Source organism: Cucurbita pepo, chromosome 4 (assembly GCF_057944985.1).
Source record: "Cucurbita pepo subsp. pepo isolate OVF chromosome 4, ASM5794498v1, whole genome shotgun sequence".
NCBI lineage: Eukaryota > Viridiplantae > Streptophyta > Magnoliopsida > Cucurbitales > Cucurbitaceae > Cucurbita > Cucurbita pepo.
In genome coordinates, this window is record NC_141801.1 from 362,931 (window position 1) to 378,193 (window position 15,263).

A 15,263-nucleotide genomic window follows, 5' to 3' on the forward strand; every position below is an offset into this window, starting at 1 on the left:
AAATAAGCCGACCGAGCTCGACTCGACCTCAAGAACCTATACTACCACAACGTCGCAGCTCAATTAGCTACTTATTCTCCCAACAGAGCATTCCAAACCGATGAGTTCTTCCTTTCCAGCAGTTCAAGTTCAAGATTGGCTGGCTGGCTTCTTATCAACACAACTCTTCCACTGTCTTCAAAAAGCTTGTTGATTTCTTCATTTTTTTTTTTTTTTTTTGGTTAAAAACTAACTAACATGAAAGCTGAAAGGTGATATAAAATAAGTGTTATAAAATAAGTGTTGTTATCAATTCATCACCCAGCTTCTTGTACAAAATTTCCCACTCAGATCATCTTCGATCTTCATGTCCCGAAACAGCGACACGGGTTTTGTTTCGACTTTCAGGAGGCGTTTTCACCATCTTCATTGTCGGAGGATGGAAACAGGCTAGAAGCTTCGGCGAGGTATTCTAGCATGCTTATCACTTCAGCTGTGTCGTCTAAATAATATTTCGCTTTGCTTGGCTTCTGTCCAACAGTGCAGGCAAAAACCGACGTCGAAGGAGAAAGAATATTACTGGACAATGCATTACCAATTATTTCGAACATGTCCTCATCGGATCTGTCGTCGCCAATACACAACACAAAGTCAGCAAGTTTTCCATCCCCCGCCATTGTTGAGAAAATCTTTTCAGCTACCAAGCCTTTGGTAACCCCCTGAAGCAAATACAAGAGATCAGAAACGAGTTCGGTTATCGAATTCGAGCTCTATCAAGATTATAATTCATAAATGAACAATAACACGCCTGTGGTTTCACTTCGACGATGAATTGACCGCTTTTGACTGCAACGGGTTCGTTTGCCAAAACACTCTCTAAATGATCCAACATCTCCTTAGCCTGGGAAGATCCAAAACCAGGATCTGCATCTCTATACTGCCAGACCAAGGCACTTTCCTTTCTTTCAATAGATGAACCATCTGTAGCCTCCGTATATAAGTTCATAACAGGTTCAGCAATCTGCATCCACCCGAAATCAGAACTTTGGCCGCAGATCTTCCACTCCTCGTCCTGTGACTGCCTGCTCGTTTCGAACAGATTTGATATTAGAATTAGAATAAAAGAAACGAGTTTAGGTGAATACGACCAAAAAACAAAAACTTTGCAGCTATGGTTCAGCATATCTTATAAACTAGCCTCGATTATGGTGAGACGAGTTCCAGTGCAGTATTCAGAGGTCAAAATTTCTCAAACATTGTTACCCTTTATACAAATCCATACAATGAGTTGATGTGAAACAAGAATTTATGGTTTAGATAATTCTCATAGAACAACATGAGAGAGATCAAAGAAGCGAACCTCAAAAGATATCCATGTTCTGCTGCAATTCCAAGCTTCTTGCAAGGGCGAAACCACTTGCTTAAGCTGTCCCTCCCACGTCCACTCACAATGAAGACTACATTTTTTGAATCTGCACAAAGCGTGTTAAGGATAGAGATAACCTGCTGACTCGGCGACTTATTTATGGAGTTTTGAGGCATCACGGTGCCATCGTAGTCCAAAAGAATGGCCCGACTTTCGGCCTTACTGTAAGCTGATAAAATGGAATCTACTGAAAGTTTTCTGAAATTGGGATCAAGAGCTACAACCCTGAAACCGAAACTAAAACCAATTCCCCAACATCGTCTCCTGAAATGATCTGAGCAAGTTCTCTCCATATCTTGCAAGAAACTACGAGACCAATAAGCGACATCGTGAGTAGCAACATAACGGTAATGCTTCTCATGTCGCAATTGCTTCTCCATATCAGCCATTGAGATTGCTTCATTCAAAGCCTCTGCTGTCCGTTCGACATTCCATGGGTTGATACGAAATGCTCCACTTAGTGATGGAGAACATCCAATAAACTCGGATATGACAAGCATGCTCTTTTTCGGTCCGTGGAAGTTCGAACTTTCTTGGGAGGATATTCCCTGTCTGCAGACAACGTACTCATACGGAGTTAAGTTCATCCCATCTCGAACAGCAGTGACAACTACACACTCCGCAATGCTATAATAAGCAACCCTTTCCGTAATTGGCACATGCCTATCCAGAAGTACTATCGGCTCATAGCCAGAATCCCCATATTCCTTGTTAATCCTTCTGCAACTTTCTTTTATTTCATCTTCTATTTCTTCCAAATCCCTTCCCTTGCCTCTGGCAGGATTTACAATTTGGACCAGTACGGCCTTCCCCTGCCACTTGGGATGTTGCTCAAGCACCTGTTCCATAGCTAACAATTTCAGGTTGATTCCTTTGAAAATGTCCATGTCATCGACACCTAGCAACACCGTCTTCCCCGCAAATTGCTGCGTGAGTTCCCTAGTCTTAACATCCTTGTCTGCCAGTCTCATCACCGACTCGATCCGAGTCATATGAATTCCAACAGGCATTATCTTTATCCCGATCGTCCTCCCGTAGTATTCCAATCCAAGATAGCCCCTCTTCGACTGATACTCCAAACCCAACATTCGGCTGCAACACGAAAGGAAATGACGAGCGTAATCGAAAGTGTGAAATCCAATGATATCAGAGTTAAGTAATGCCTTGAGAATCTCTTCTCTAACAGGAAGGGTACGGTAGATCTCAGATGAAGGAAATGGACTATGAAGGAAAAATCCCATCTTAACTCTGTTAAAACGCCTCCTCAAGAACGTGGGCATTACCATCAAATGGTAATCATGGATCCAAATATAGTCATCATCTGGGTTGATCACCTCAACCACTTTCTGGAAGAACAGCTTATTTGCTGATACATAAGCTTCCCACATCGAGCGATCGAATCGACCCTTCTGATCAGCAGAATATGGCAACATATAATGAAAAAGAGGCCACAAATGCCTCTTGCAGAACCCATCATAGAACTTTTCCAAAACATGAGGAGGCAAAAACGTAGGAATACACTTAAATTTCTCCAACAAAACCTGGGAGACCTCATCTTGTTCGTCTGGTTGGATATCCACTTTCAAAGAACCAACATAAAGAATCTCCATATCCTCTGGCAAACCACTTTTAAGCTGCAAAAGCAATGAATCTTCGTTCCAATTGAAACTCCAGGAATTGTCATTTTCCCTTCGTTTTGCTCTTAATGGAAGCTGGTTTGCTACGATTATCATCCGATCTGAGGAAATTGATGATGGATTTTCGGATGTCACGCTGTAGGCCTGATCGTCGTCAAGCTCGCCAACATCGCCTGGAACAGTCATGATCCGTGGAAACCGCTTCCGTTTCACTTCCATTGCTGGAAAATTTCCAGACGCTAAATCTAAAAGATTTGTGTACGATCTCGAAATCATGTTTTTCCGCTAGATGAACAAACTAACAAGCGCAGCGCCTAACAATTCCGTAACACGAAACAAAACAATCAAAACCCTAACGTTCGGAAACGCGATGAAGTTACGAACAAGAACATATTAATGAACTAGAAGATTATCGCCCAATCAAGTAATTAATAAACAAAATTTAACAGAAAAAAACGGATTCCAATCCAATGTACGCTAATCTTTCCCGTTATTCTAATCCTACCTAGTCCAAAACCTCAAAGATTCTCTTTCAACCAAGCAGAATCCAACAGCAACCAATGCTCTCCATTTCCAGAATTACGAAATTAGATCCGTTCTTTAATCGAAAGCGACACAGTACAGCATTGAAAGAAAGATCAAATATATAAATCTAAACCAATGAATTTCGACGCGTACCGGATATATCTGAGCATCGACCAGATCCCGAACGGCGGCAACAACAAGAAGAAGAACAATGAACCAAATCCTGAAAACGAAAAATGCTGCAAAATTCGTATCACTTCCGAACGCAATAATTGGTTTACATTCCACAAATTTGAAGCTGACCTCCCTCTAAGCTAAACGATAATTTCGATCCTTTTTTTTGGTGAAAATGGATTGCGAAAGGCTTAAATATTACTTCGGACCTTCTCAAACGTCTTACAATGTAGTATGATACAGGAGCAAAACGTGGCGTTCGTTGGATTCACGACGCAATATAAATCCTTTTCTACTGAAAGCAAACTTCAAAAATAAATAAATTAAAATCAAAATAAATTACAAATTGAGTTCTGTTTATTTGATAACTTTCAATGAAAAATTAATTTATCAATTTATTTAAACGAAAAAATTTAAAATTTTATTTGGCATAAAAACAAAAATGTATACTTAAATAAAGAAATTAGCAAGGAGGTTTGATAAGTTTACCGTGGGGTGATAAAACTGACCAATGAGAGCGAGCAGCACGTGCATGGTGGGCAAAAGCTACCGCATGTTAATTTCACAGCCAATAACGTTAAAATATGGCATCCATTAAAGAAATTGGAATTGGATAAGATTCAGCCAGCTGGAGTCTGAATCAGCAGAAGCCAGCTGGCATAGTACCCTTTTAATTTATATTCCAAAGTTGGGAGTAAAATTATTTGTACGTAAAAAAAAGTTATCTCAATGATGATATTTTTCTAAAACTAGCGAGTGTAATTTCCCCCTTTTTTTTTTTTTTTTTTTTTTTTTTTTTTTTTTTTTTTTTGCTCTTGTGCCTAACGATATCCGCTTAGAATATGGTCTCCTAAAGTTCATTAAACGAGACCACTGACCAACGAAGAAAAATTCTCTAGACCATTGATAACGTTGTAGGGTTAGCCAAATAGTGACCGGTCCCCTAAGAGATTTTTCTTTGGACCGGTGAATAACTTGCATGATAGGTTAAACCATTGATAACGTTGTAGGGTTAGCCAAATAGTGACCGGTCCCCTAAGAGATTTTTCTTTGGACCGGTGAATAACGACAACCTATAGAATTATATTATCTTATCTGTCCTCCTTGTCTCTATCCTATATATATTCTTTTCCCAAAAACTATATTAAAAATATTAAAAATAGAAATGATGTATTCAAAAATTTAAATTAATAATTTTAAGGAGATGAGTTTAAAAAATGAAGGAAATGAGTTCAAAAATGTTCAATATTATATATATATTCTTTTTTAAATGAAAACTATATTAAAAATAGAATTTATCTATTCAAAAAATTATTTCAAATAAGTATATTTTGAATGTAAAACGATCAAGAAAAAAGTCACCAAAAATAAATTAATTTGAATGGGGACGGACAGTACCACTATAATTAACTCATCTCCTTTATTGGGCCTAGCAGAATTAACCGGGCCCAATGAGGCTAAGTGAGAACAAAATATTTGGGCCTAAAAATTGTAGGGCTTTACCCCAAAGGGAGCCCTTCCAGAAATTCTCGAAGGCCTGGGCCAAACCCAGGCCTAAGAGGGGGTTTGGAAATAGTTTTCAACCAGCAATTGACGCGCCTCGGTTAGAACCTCACTAGCTGCGTCATTGCCCCAAGCGCAAAGATGAGGATTATACGAAATTTTCTCCCTTTTTATAGCAGCCCACCACGGCTTCGTTTCAACTCCTTTCCGATGTGGGAATGCTTAGCTGCACGCTAAGCCACTTTCCACGCCTCAAAGCGAGTCAAAATTAATCAACCATCGTGAAATTTCAAATCGCGAAACAAAATCTGGTTGAAATTCATACTTTCTTGCCTGTTCTTGATGTACAGTACAAAATTCAAATTCACTGTTCTATGCCTATGACCCTTTACTTTTCCATAGCTCCGGAGCAAAGGCCTCCTCCACTAAGACGAAGATATTAGTTTACCTTTTTTTTGTATATATATATATAGATATATACGCACCCACTTACTTTTAGCTTTTCTTCTTCTGGGAATTCTGATTTTTCTTCGACTTAGACGAAGACTATTATGGCGGGTTATAAAGGTCAGGATGAATATGATTATCTGTTTAAGCTGGTTTTGATCGGTGATTCAGGGGTGGGAAAATCAAACCTGCTCTCGAGGTTTACGAAGAACCAATTTAATTTAGAATCGAAGTCGACGATTGGGGTTGAGTTTGCTACCAAGAATTTGGAGATCGATGGGAAGGTAATCAAGGCTCAGATTTGGGATACTGCTGGACAAGAAAGGTTTGATTCTTCGTTGTTCATCTATAATTTTGATATCTCTTGAAATTCCGATTATAGTTGCATGGTTCCTTTGTTTCTAATCAATCGCTTCTCTGCTGGTCAAGAATTATGTCAGATATCATTAGAGTTTCTTGAAATTTGTTGATTATTTGTTCGCAAAGGGCTGATTCTATGAAAACGAAAATTGATTTGAGTGAAGTTTCCTGCATCGACAAAGTCTTTTGAACTTGTTTCTGTTGGTTTGGTGTTGCTTTGATTCTGATAAAGTTAGAATGCGTTCAACCAAGTAGTACTGATTGAAAATTAGTCTTATCATAAAGGTGGTTTATACTTGGAAATCTGGTGGTTTCAAATGTTTAGTTTATTTTTTCAATGAAGAATGAAATTTCTATTGGGGATCATTGTGTTTATGGTTTTGTTAGAAACTTGTTCAACTTGTTCAACGTTTTTGTTTTTGCTTGTTCATTGGAAGAACTTGTGGTATGGTTGATCATCCTCTGATCATGGTAAACTATTGCCTCACCAACTAACTAATCAGTCACGAGCCCCTCTTTGGACGAATTCCTCCTTTTGCTCCTCAGCGTACGAGGTGTTTTGTATCCATTGAGCAAAGATGGGTCGTAATTGTATAGCGGTATCTGAAAACGTATCCTGGGCATGCCCTAAATGTGCATCCTTGCATGGAAATTTGGGAGACTTTCTGTGAGATCCCACATCGGTTGGAAAAGGAAATGAAATATTCCTTATAAGGGTGTGGAAACCTCTCCCGAGTAGACGCGTTTTAAAACCGTGAGGCTGACGGCGATACGTAACGGGCCAAAGTGGACAATATCTACTAGTGGTGGGTTTGGGCTGTTACAAATGGTATTAGAGCCAAACACCGAGCGGTGTGTCAGTGAGGACGCTGGCTCCCAAGGGGGGTGGATTGTGAGATCCCACATCGGTTGGAAAGGGGAACGAAACATTCCTTATAAGGGTGTGGAAACCTCTCCGTAGTAGATGCCTTTTAAAACTTTAAGGGGAAGCCCGAGAGGGAAAGTCACCCAAACTGGACAATATTTGCTAGCGGTGGTCTTGGGCCATTACATTTTCAGATAAACTTTCGAGAAATAGGGAATTTTTTTTATTTCCGTTTAGATTGGTACTCGAAGGTCATAATTGTCCCGATCGAATGAAGATGCTGTAGACTACTTTTCTTGTCTCCCTGCGAAAGATCCTCATCTGTTCAACATCCATTCTTTAGTTATGGGTCAAAATACATACAATGATTTAGTGTGTGCTCTTAGAATTGTAGCCCAATTCAAACTTCACGGCTTGTCTTTACTGAATCCCACTGCTGCTGAAGCTTGACTGTGATTGGGAACAGAGACCAAATATTGAAATATATGCAGAAGCTGGCATCCAATAGTTTCTGTATTTGTGCCTTCATAGGCACCATAAGAGAGGAACGAGTGCCAACTAGGACGTTGGGCCCCGACGGGGTGTGAATTGTGAAATCCCACATCGGTTGGAGAGGAGAACGAAACATTTTTTGTAAGGGTGCTGAAACATTTCCCTAGCAGATGCGTTTTAGAAACCTTAAGGGAAAGACTGAAAGGGAAAGCCCAAAGAAGACAAGATCTGCTAGCGGTGGGCTTGGGTCATTACAAATTGTATCAGAGCCAAACACTGGCGGTGTACCAGCGAGGACGCTGGGCCAGAAGGGGGTGGATTGTGAGATCCCACGTCGATTGGAGAGAGAAACGAGTGCCAACAAGGACGTTGCGCCCCGAAGGGGGGTGGATTGTGAGATCCTACATCGGTTGGAGAGGAGAACGAAGCATTAATCCAAACTAATGGGTTGGTGGGTGTGGGGGAGGCGGGTTTGATTAGAAAAACGTACGCTTCTGGATGTTGTTTCCCATTTTGTTTGTTGTATGCATATGAATAGAAATATAGAAATGTTCTCTATTTGTATCAACTGGCTAAGTTCATGGTTTAAGTTTGTAAGATTTATACACATCCATATGGAAGTTGTGATGTTGGAGCTGCTTTCGATGTTAATGAGGAAATTATGATATCAGCTTACTCTCGTAGCTATTTTATTGGCAATTCAGATCAGCTCTTTCCGTGTAGGTACCGAGCGATAACCAGTGCTTACTACCGAGGAGCGGTAGGTGCTTTGCTTGTGTACGATGTCACTCGACGACCAACATTCGAGAACGCTGCAAGATGGTTAAAGGAATTGAGGAATCACACAGACCCAAACATGGTAGTGATGCTCATTGGCAACAAATGCGATTTACGACACCTCGTTCTCGTTCCAACCGAAGATGGAAAATCATTTTCCGAGATGGAGTCTTTATACTTCATGGAGACCTCTGCACTGGATGCAACGAACGTCGAGAGTGCTTTCACGGAGGTGCTCTCTCAAATATATCGCATCGTGTGCAAGAGATCAGTCGAGGCAGGCGACAGCGCAAGCGGTTCAACCCTTCCGTCGAAAGGCCAGACAATAGATGTCAAGGACGACTCGTCGGTTCTGAAGAGGATTGGATGTTGCTCCAGCTAAGTTAAAAGCTTCAAACATTTACACAGAAATACAGCGAGTGATACTTATTTTGTATATTTGTATCTCTTTTGTAGAATAAGAGCATGGTTGTGGTTGGTTGTGGTTTGAAAGGCGCACTTCTTTAAAATTTAAAATCTCTTCTTGATGTTAGATATTTTAAAGCCGTGAAAGGAAGCTTGAAGGGGAAAGTCCGAAGAAGATAGTATACGTGGGTCTGGGCCGTTACAAATTGTGTGTGCGTGTGTATGTATATCTATATGCCGGCCGGGCAAACGGGGACCAAGAAATGCCTTGACGTGCTCCACTACTTCTCCTTTAATGTCGATGAGCTTACTTCTACAGTATTAGGCGGGCAATCTGCCCCTCTCTCTTAAAGCTACGGCATCTCATCGTTTCTTGTCCTATTCTTGTCCTGCATCCTATCTCCAATTCTTGTTCATCACAAGATGATCGTGTTGGGTTCATAGATTCCCTTTACCAAGTCATCGCCAGCAATTCGAAACCTATCCTAATATCCTTTACAATTAAAAAGAAGTCTCTAATAGAAACTATGTGTGGATCTCTACATATATATATAAATATATATACATTTTTTACCGTGCAACGTCGTGATCTTGACATGCTCACGACCAGTCTTAAGAGGAATTAAGCCCCATATATATTTTTCGCTCCGGCTTTGTGGCTTCGTCAGACCTTAGGCGAGGTTTGTTTTCACCAATCGAACATCGCTTGTGCGGAATCCAAGCTTGTTCAACCACACATGCCGCCTGCGCGTGCATGTTCAATCGTTTGCGACACATCCAACTTGCGTATACGCTAGGCCAAGTCATTCAGCTCAACCTTGTCTCTGCTCGGGCCAAGGTCTTTCAATGCAACGTTACATCTCACCTTGTCATCTCGATCTCCATCGACAAGGTCCATATGTCTCGACGGGCGACGCCACCATACGTGTGTGTATATATATATATATAAATAAAGACAAGGGGATTTATTTCAAAAGGAAACAGAATTTGATTATTTTCTCAATATTGTTGACTAACTTTCACTGTACAACAGAAGAAACCCACCGATCCCAATTTAAAACTAAATTAGAAAGAAAAAAATAATAATAATTATGTAGAAAAATCCTCTCCCCCTCTTTTTTCTTTCTTTGTGAAGTGTCCAAAGCGAACGCCAATTGGCAATTTGGAAAGTCCAGCTAGAAAAAAGCGAAAGAAAAGTGTACGGTCATGTTCCTGTAACACAAACCAACCAAATCCTTAAAAAAAACCGCTAGCAATCTAAAACCCTGCCACATGTCCGGTTCGGCCCGTCGGGTTGGACCGCTCGCCGCCGGCCGAAAACCACAGAGCATTCAGGTAATTCCCCAAGATCCGCAAATAACGACTCGTCCTCGTCATCTCCTCTTGCAGACAAAACCATTACATCGGCGTCGTCGAACATGTCGCCTCCCCCATAAATCGGGCCCTCCAGGATTCTATCGTACGCCACGTCAGCCAACCATCCAAAATCGCCGATGCACGGTTTTATCATCAGCGAGTCGCCACCGAGTTCCAGTTCCGGCTGACTCGCAAAAACCACCGCTGGCGACGCGGGGGTGGCGTTGGTGTGGTCGGAATTGGAGGGCGACGTGGTTGCGCTCCCCGGTGACGAATCCTCGGCGATGGCGGCGGAGGGCGGCGAGGAATTGTGGTGTTGGTGTTGGTGATGGTGAGATTTGGTCGCCGGGAGCTGGTGGTTGTGGTCGAAAGAGTAGGTAATAACAAGCTTGGTGGGGTCCACACGGCTTCTTTCTACTTGCTTTCTTGCCGGGCAGCCTTTGGAGCTACTACATCGGTAATATCCCCTAAAATATAAAAATATATATATATTTAATAAATTTATCTAAATAATAATTTTAAAAAACGTGGGATTAATTATTAATTCAGATATATCCAAAAGTAAAAGTGTCCGTTCAGTTAACGGGAAAGAAGATAAACCCATGAGCCAATCACCAAACAAATCTCAATAGAATAACGCAAAAATTACATAAAAATTCAATAATTAATAATTAGTATTTTATTTTTTAAGTATAGATTAATTCATTAATTTTTTAAGATAATAATTACATAAATTTTGTGTTATAATAGATTTGATTTTTCTATTAAAATAATAAATAATATTTTATTTTAAAGACTTTTCCGTATAGCCGCCACTCACTAATATGACATCAGTGTGAAAGGCATCTTCTAATAATGTCGTGATTCAATTAATTGAAAACAAATTAAAATTTAAAAACGGTTTTAAAAATTATGTAATTTTAGTAATAGTTTAAAAAAATTGTGCAATTATTAGGCAAAAGAAGGAAACAAAATAGGGCAATAATTAGGTAAAAGAAAAGGGAAAAAAAAAAGTGCGTGTTGTACACGCTCTATGAGAGCGATTGGATAATGCGTATGATCCCAATTCCCAACTACGACAAATAATAATAATAAAACAAAGCGGCGATGTTAGCAAAAGCCGCCTTTGTGCTAAAATGCGCCAATCTCAATCCAGATCCTACCGTTGCCGGTGGTTAGATATTTCTTATTGGTTAAAAAACTGCCGGCCGGTGGCGGCGGCGGCGGCTAACATGAAAATTGAAATTATTAAACATTTCTTCAAATTTCGATTAAATGAGCTGAAATTAATTATAAATGCATCAAAATTAAGTCAATTCCTCTTTCAATTAGAGCAAAATTAATGGAAATCAAAGCAAAAATTACGAAAAAAATGCCCTTAATTTTGTATAATACCTGGGATAAGGAGAGCCTTTGATTGGCTTTTGGCCGTATTTCCTCCAAGCCCATGAATCCGACGGTGGATATGCTTCCCCTTTGTTCTTAGATCCCTCCATGTCACCGATCGGTACGGACACCACTCTTTTCTGCCCTCCCCTTCTACTGTAAAATACAAAACAAAATCCATAAATTAAAATTAAAATTAAAAAAATTATTAATTTAAAGTAAATTAAATTGAAAAAAAAAAACTAACCTTTTTCTGGAGCCATTGCCGTCGGTGGGGGATCCCGGCAGGCCGTCGTCCGACATGGCTCCAGGATCTTCTTGATCGGAGAGAAATGGGTTAGTGCGAACACGGCGGTCCATGGGCGGAACGGCGATGAAAACTTGAACGCCGGTTGACGGAAATTGTGTGATAACGATCAATCGTACGGGTGAGATTAAAGAGACAAAAAGGAAACGGGATTTGGGCGGAGAGATTGGGAGAGGGAAGGAGTGAGAGATTTAGATGAGGTTTAATACAAAGAATAGTCATGTTGACAGATTGGCAAACTATGTTTGTTTATTAAGGTCGTGCAAGCAAATACGAAGTAAATTATAATGCTTAAGGGGGAGGGTTTAGTTCGGGTACGGTCGGGTGCAGTGTAGAGTCTTTGTGGAATTATTTAGATGGATTAATTATTGAATTATTAATCGTAAACAAAGCAAAGGAAATAATTAAATAATGTTAATGTTGTTTTTAGATTATTTATTTAAATAATTAAATTTGTATGGTTTAATTAATAGGAAATAGCTTAGTCGAATATATTTTAAAAATCTCTCTTAAAATGAACGTTTTTAATTTCTAAAGGTATAATAATAACAAAAAAACTATGTTAAATTTAAGGGTATTATGTATATTTTATTTTATTTTATATGTTTATTAATTTAATAAATAAAATAATATTAAGACTTTAGGAATTGCATAAATCGTGTATATATTAAAAAACTTTATTTTTTTTGTGTTAATGTTTTTAAAATGTATTGATTTACGATTAAAAGTGTGAAATTATAAGAGAGATTGACGGTGGTGATTAACTTCCACAAATTTCCTCAAACGTCTGCAAAACTACGTTGAACGGTTGCCCAATAACACAGGAATCTTGGCACGTGTTCAATTTAATATTCCATTTTGTTTTATTTCTTATACTTGGAGTACAAATTTGTGTGTATGTAAATTAAAAATTACAACTAACAATTAATTAACGGTAATATATCAAATTTCAAGTGAACAATTTAGTAGAAATACTCATTTAGTTAATAATTATAAATAATTAATAATTTTAAATTATTAATTAATTATTTAAAACAAATTACTTTATATTATTGACTTTAAATTAATGTACTTACCCTCATAAGCACGTAAAATCTTAAGGATTAAATGGTAAATTTGGTTGTATTTTGAATAAAATTAGAATTTTATCCTTACAACAACAACCGAATACAACTTTATAAATAATTTGTATCATTAAATGTTACTAACAAATTCAATATCCGATAGTAACCTATTTCAACATGTTCTCAATTCGTTAATCCCTTCTACAGCGACGTGTTGAATTAGGTAATAAATTTAGAAATATTCATTTTACCCTCCGAAAGAGATTCCCAATTTTGACAGAGAATGAAAGGAGTGAGAAACATTTTTTTTCATGTTACATTAGGGGATGGAATTATATTGCCCTCTCCATCCCCACCCACTTAATATAAAATAATATATATATATATATATTGACTATATTTTAAAAGTTAATTAGTTAATTTTGAGATTTTAAATATAATATTAAATTTAAAATTATGTTGTAGATTTTTTTACATATATTTTAAAATTAAAATTTTAATTTTTAGAAATTAGATTAAGACTATTATATATTTTATTTATTAGAAATCTTTTAATAAATATTATATTAAAAATAAAAAATTTAAAATAACTATTTTTTAAAAAAATAATAAACAAATAAAAATTACTTAAAAAAAAAAAACTTGATTTTTAACAATTTCGGAATCACAGTCTTTATTCCCCTAAAAAAAAATAAATGGAGAATTTTGCAGATACAAATAATGAAATAAGTGACGGGGATGGAGACTTCTCCGTCCCCACCACGCCCGTATATATCTCTAAACATATTATTAATCGAAAATCGAAAATAATTGTCATAGTCCTTTCTTCTTCGCGCTCGACCCATCTTTATATTGAAAACAAATTTTCAAGACTTTATGGCAACATTCCTAAAATTGAAGGATAGCCAGATTTTTATTCCTGGTTAAAAGAATCAAATATTGTTACCAATATTAATTATTTGCGCTATTTATTTCCATTCCCGGGAGCCATTCTTTGCCAATTTTTCCTTTTTCTATTTATTATATTCTATCAAAACGACGTCGGATAAACCAAAGATTCCCAATCAACGTAAGCATGGGAAACGGGTTTTTAATTTAATAAAAATTATATTATTTTTGTTTAATATATTATTAAATAAAACCATTATCTGTCCGACTTCTTCTTTCGCGGCTTATTCAATGATCATCAATTATTGGTAATATTTAATTAAACAATAATTAATTAATTACAGCAGATTTAATGGATATTTACTATCCAAAAGGAACTAATAAAAAAATGGCGGAGATAAGTTAATTTAATTCCTTATTATTATAATTTTAATATTTTGGTCAAATAAATAAGCTGACCAATTCTTATCTTAATTTAATTTTATTTGTGTTTTATTTATACACATTTTCACATTCAGCGGTTTGAATATACCAACCAATCAAGTTACTATTTATAAATTATGCTTTTTTATTTTGACATTAATAGATATTATTTTAGGTTAGAATAATCTAATTTTCTTGGGAATAACGTAATCTGTCATTGTACGTGCCACAATCAGGTATAAGCTCGCCCACATGCCGATGACCTGAATGCATAGACAACCTCAGTGTAGAATTCGTTGCCCGCTAGGTACAAAGGCTCGTGCCTCTGACTTTTCGCCTGTACTCACTCATCTTTATCAAGTCTCTCTTCGTTCTTTCACTTTGTCTCGTTGATTCACTTCAGGTAATATAATTGTGAGTGAGACCGCTAGGGCGCTCATCCACGGATGACTGTTTGAAGTGCAAGGGTAAATTCGAACTTAGATAGGATAGGACGTATGCATCGGATGTCATAAGTAGTGACAGGGAAATTGCTCTCGATAAAGGATCGAGGCTGTCTATTCTTAATGGTATGCAATACTATTGTAGTTCACCTCTACATCAACTCGAATTAAATTATAACTTAAGTTTTCAAGTGTACGAGGCTGCGAATTACTTTGTGTCTAGTTGCAATCAACCCATTTGTTTGGTTGTCGTTAAATTATCATTGAATTGAATTTTACATGTGTGACTTATACTCGAACAGGTAAGATAAATGTAACAGTCCAAGTCCACTACTAGCAGATATTGTCCTCTTTGGACTTTCCTTTTCAAGCTTTCCCTCAAGGCTTTAAAACGTGTCTGCTAGGAAATATTTCCACACCCTTGTAAATGGTGTTTCGTTATCCCCCAATCAATGTGGAACCCAGCCAAATCCACCCATTTGGGCCTAGCATCCTGACTGGCACACCGCCTCGTGTCTACCCGCTTCTGGGAACAGCCTCTTCACTGGCACATAGTTCGATGTCTGGCTCTAATACCATTTGTAACGGCCTAAGTTCACCACAAGTTCACCGCAAATAAGGGTCATTGCAAATTAGCTAATGATCCTTTATAAACTATTCCATATAAGGGTTAGAGACTTTTGAAAACTATTAACAACTAGAAATTAAAAAAAAAAAAAAAAAAAAAAAACTAATTTGTTCTATGAAAAATATTGGGCCTCAATTGTAGGGCCCATATGATAGCAATTTTATAGGCCCAAAACTAA

General features: G+C 37.7%; 3 protein-coding genes and 1 non-coding gene across 6 annotated transcripts; 1 reads left to right on the forward strand and 3 right to left on the reverse strand.

Annotated features, from left to right (window-relative positions):
* Positions 1 to 252: 252 nt before the first annotated feature.
* Positions 253 to 4,014, reverse strand: LOC111794073 (putative alpha,alpha-trehalose-phosphate synthase [UDP-forming] 7). The gene is made up of 4 exons (XM_023676201.2): positions 3,721 to 4,014; positions 1,340 to 3,356; positions 788 to 1,061; positions 253 to 698 (listed from the first exon to the last, which is right to left on the reverse strand). The coding sequence occupies exons 2-4, from the start codon at positions 3,316 to 3,318 to the stop codon at positions 384 to 386; spliced, it is 2,568 nt and encodes an 855-aa protein (XP_023531969.2). The 5' UTR covers positions 3,319 to 3,356; positions 3,721 to 4,014; the 3' UTR covers positions 253 to 383.
* A 1,177-nt stretch (positions 4,015 to 5,191) lies between these two features.
* Positions 5,192 to 8,677, forward strand: LOC111793331 (ras-related protein Rab11D). Its single transcript, XM_023675170.2, has 2 exons — positions 5,192 to 6,016; positions 8,132 to 8,677. Exons 1-2 carry the CDS (start codon positions 5,796 to 5,798, stop codon positions 8,565 to 8,567), a joined length of 657 nt encoding a protein of 218 aa, XP_023530938.1. The 5' UTR covers positions 5,192 to 5,795; the 3' UTR covers positions 8,568 to 8,677.
* On the reverse strand, positions 5,237 to 5,387 carry LOC111794149 (U4 spliceosomal RNA). Its single transcript, XR_002815041.2, has one exon. It is a non-coding gene; the product is annotated as a U4 spliceosomal RNA (small nuclear RNA).
* Positions 8,678 to 9,554: 877 nt separating the features above from the next.
* LOC111793330 (putative WRKY transcription factor 69) lies at positions 9,555 to 11,894 on the reverse strand. Of its 3 annotated transcripts, none has more exons than XM_087123299.1 (3): positions 11,580 to 11,894; positions 11,342 to 11,482; positions 9,555 to 10,413 (listed from the first exon to the last, which is right to left on the reverse strand). In XM_087123299.1, exons 1-3 carry the CDS (start codon positions 11,690 to 11,692, stop codon positions 9,840 to 9,842), a joined length of 828 nt encoding a protein of 275 aa, XP_086979425.1. In that variant the 5' UTR covers positions 11,693 to 11,894; the 3' UTR covers positions 9,555 to 9,839. The 3 variants fall into 3 exon arrangements, with proteins under 3 accessions (XP_086979425.1, XP_086979424.1, XP_023530937.2); XM_087123298.1 differs by having other exon boundaries at positions 11,342 to 11,488; XM_023675169.2 differs by having other exon boundaries at positions 11,342 to 11,485; positions 11,580 to 11,892.
* Positions 11,895 to 15,263: the final 3,369 nt, after the last annotated feature.

Coding starts and splice junctions, on each gene's coding strand:
- LOC111794073 (XM_023676201.2), bottom strand. CDS start 3,318: ATGATTTCGAGATCGTACACAAATCTTTTAGATTTAGCGTCTGGAAAT. Junction 1,062..1,339: donor GAACATGGATATCTTTTGAG/GTTCGCTTCTTT, acceptor CGAAACGAGCAG/GCAGTCACAGGACGAGGAGT. Junction 699..787: donor TCGTCGAAGTGAAACCACAG/GCGTGTTATTGT, acceptor TATTTGCTTCAG/GGGGTTACCAAAGGCTTGGT.
- LOC111793331 (XM_023675170.2), top strand. CDS start 5,796: ATGGCGGGTTATAAAGGTCAGGATGAATATGATTATCTGTTTAAGCTG. Junction 6,017..8,131: donor GATACTGCTGGACAAGAAAG/GTTTGATTCTTC, acceptor CTTTCCGTGTAG/GTACCGAGCGATAACCAGTG.
- LOC111793330 (XM_087123298.1), bottom strand. CDS start 11,692: ATGGACCGCCGTGTTCGCACTAACCCATTTCTCTCCGATCAAGAAGAT. Junction 11,489..11,579: donor GGCAATGGCTCCAGAAAAAG/GTTAGTTTTTTT, acceptor TGTATTTTACAG/TAGAAGGGGAGGGCAGAAAA. Junction 10,414..11,341: donor AAAGGCTCTCCTTATCCCAG/GTATTATACAAA, acceptor TTTATATTTTAG/GGGATATTACCGATGTAGTA.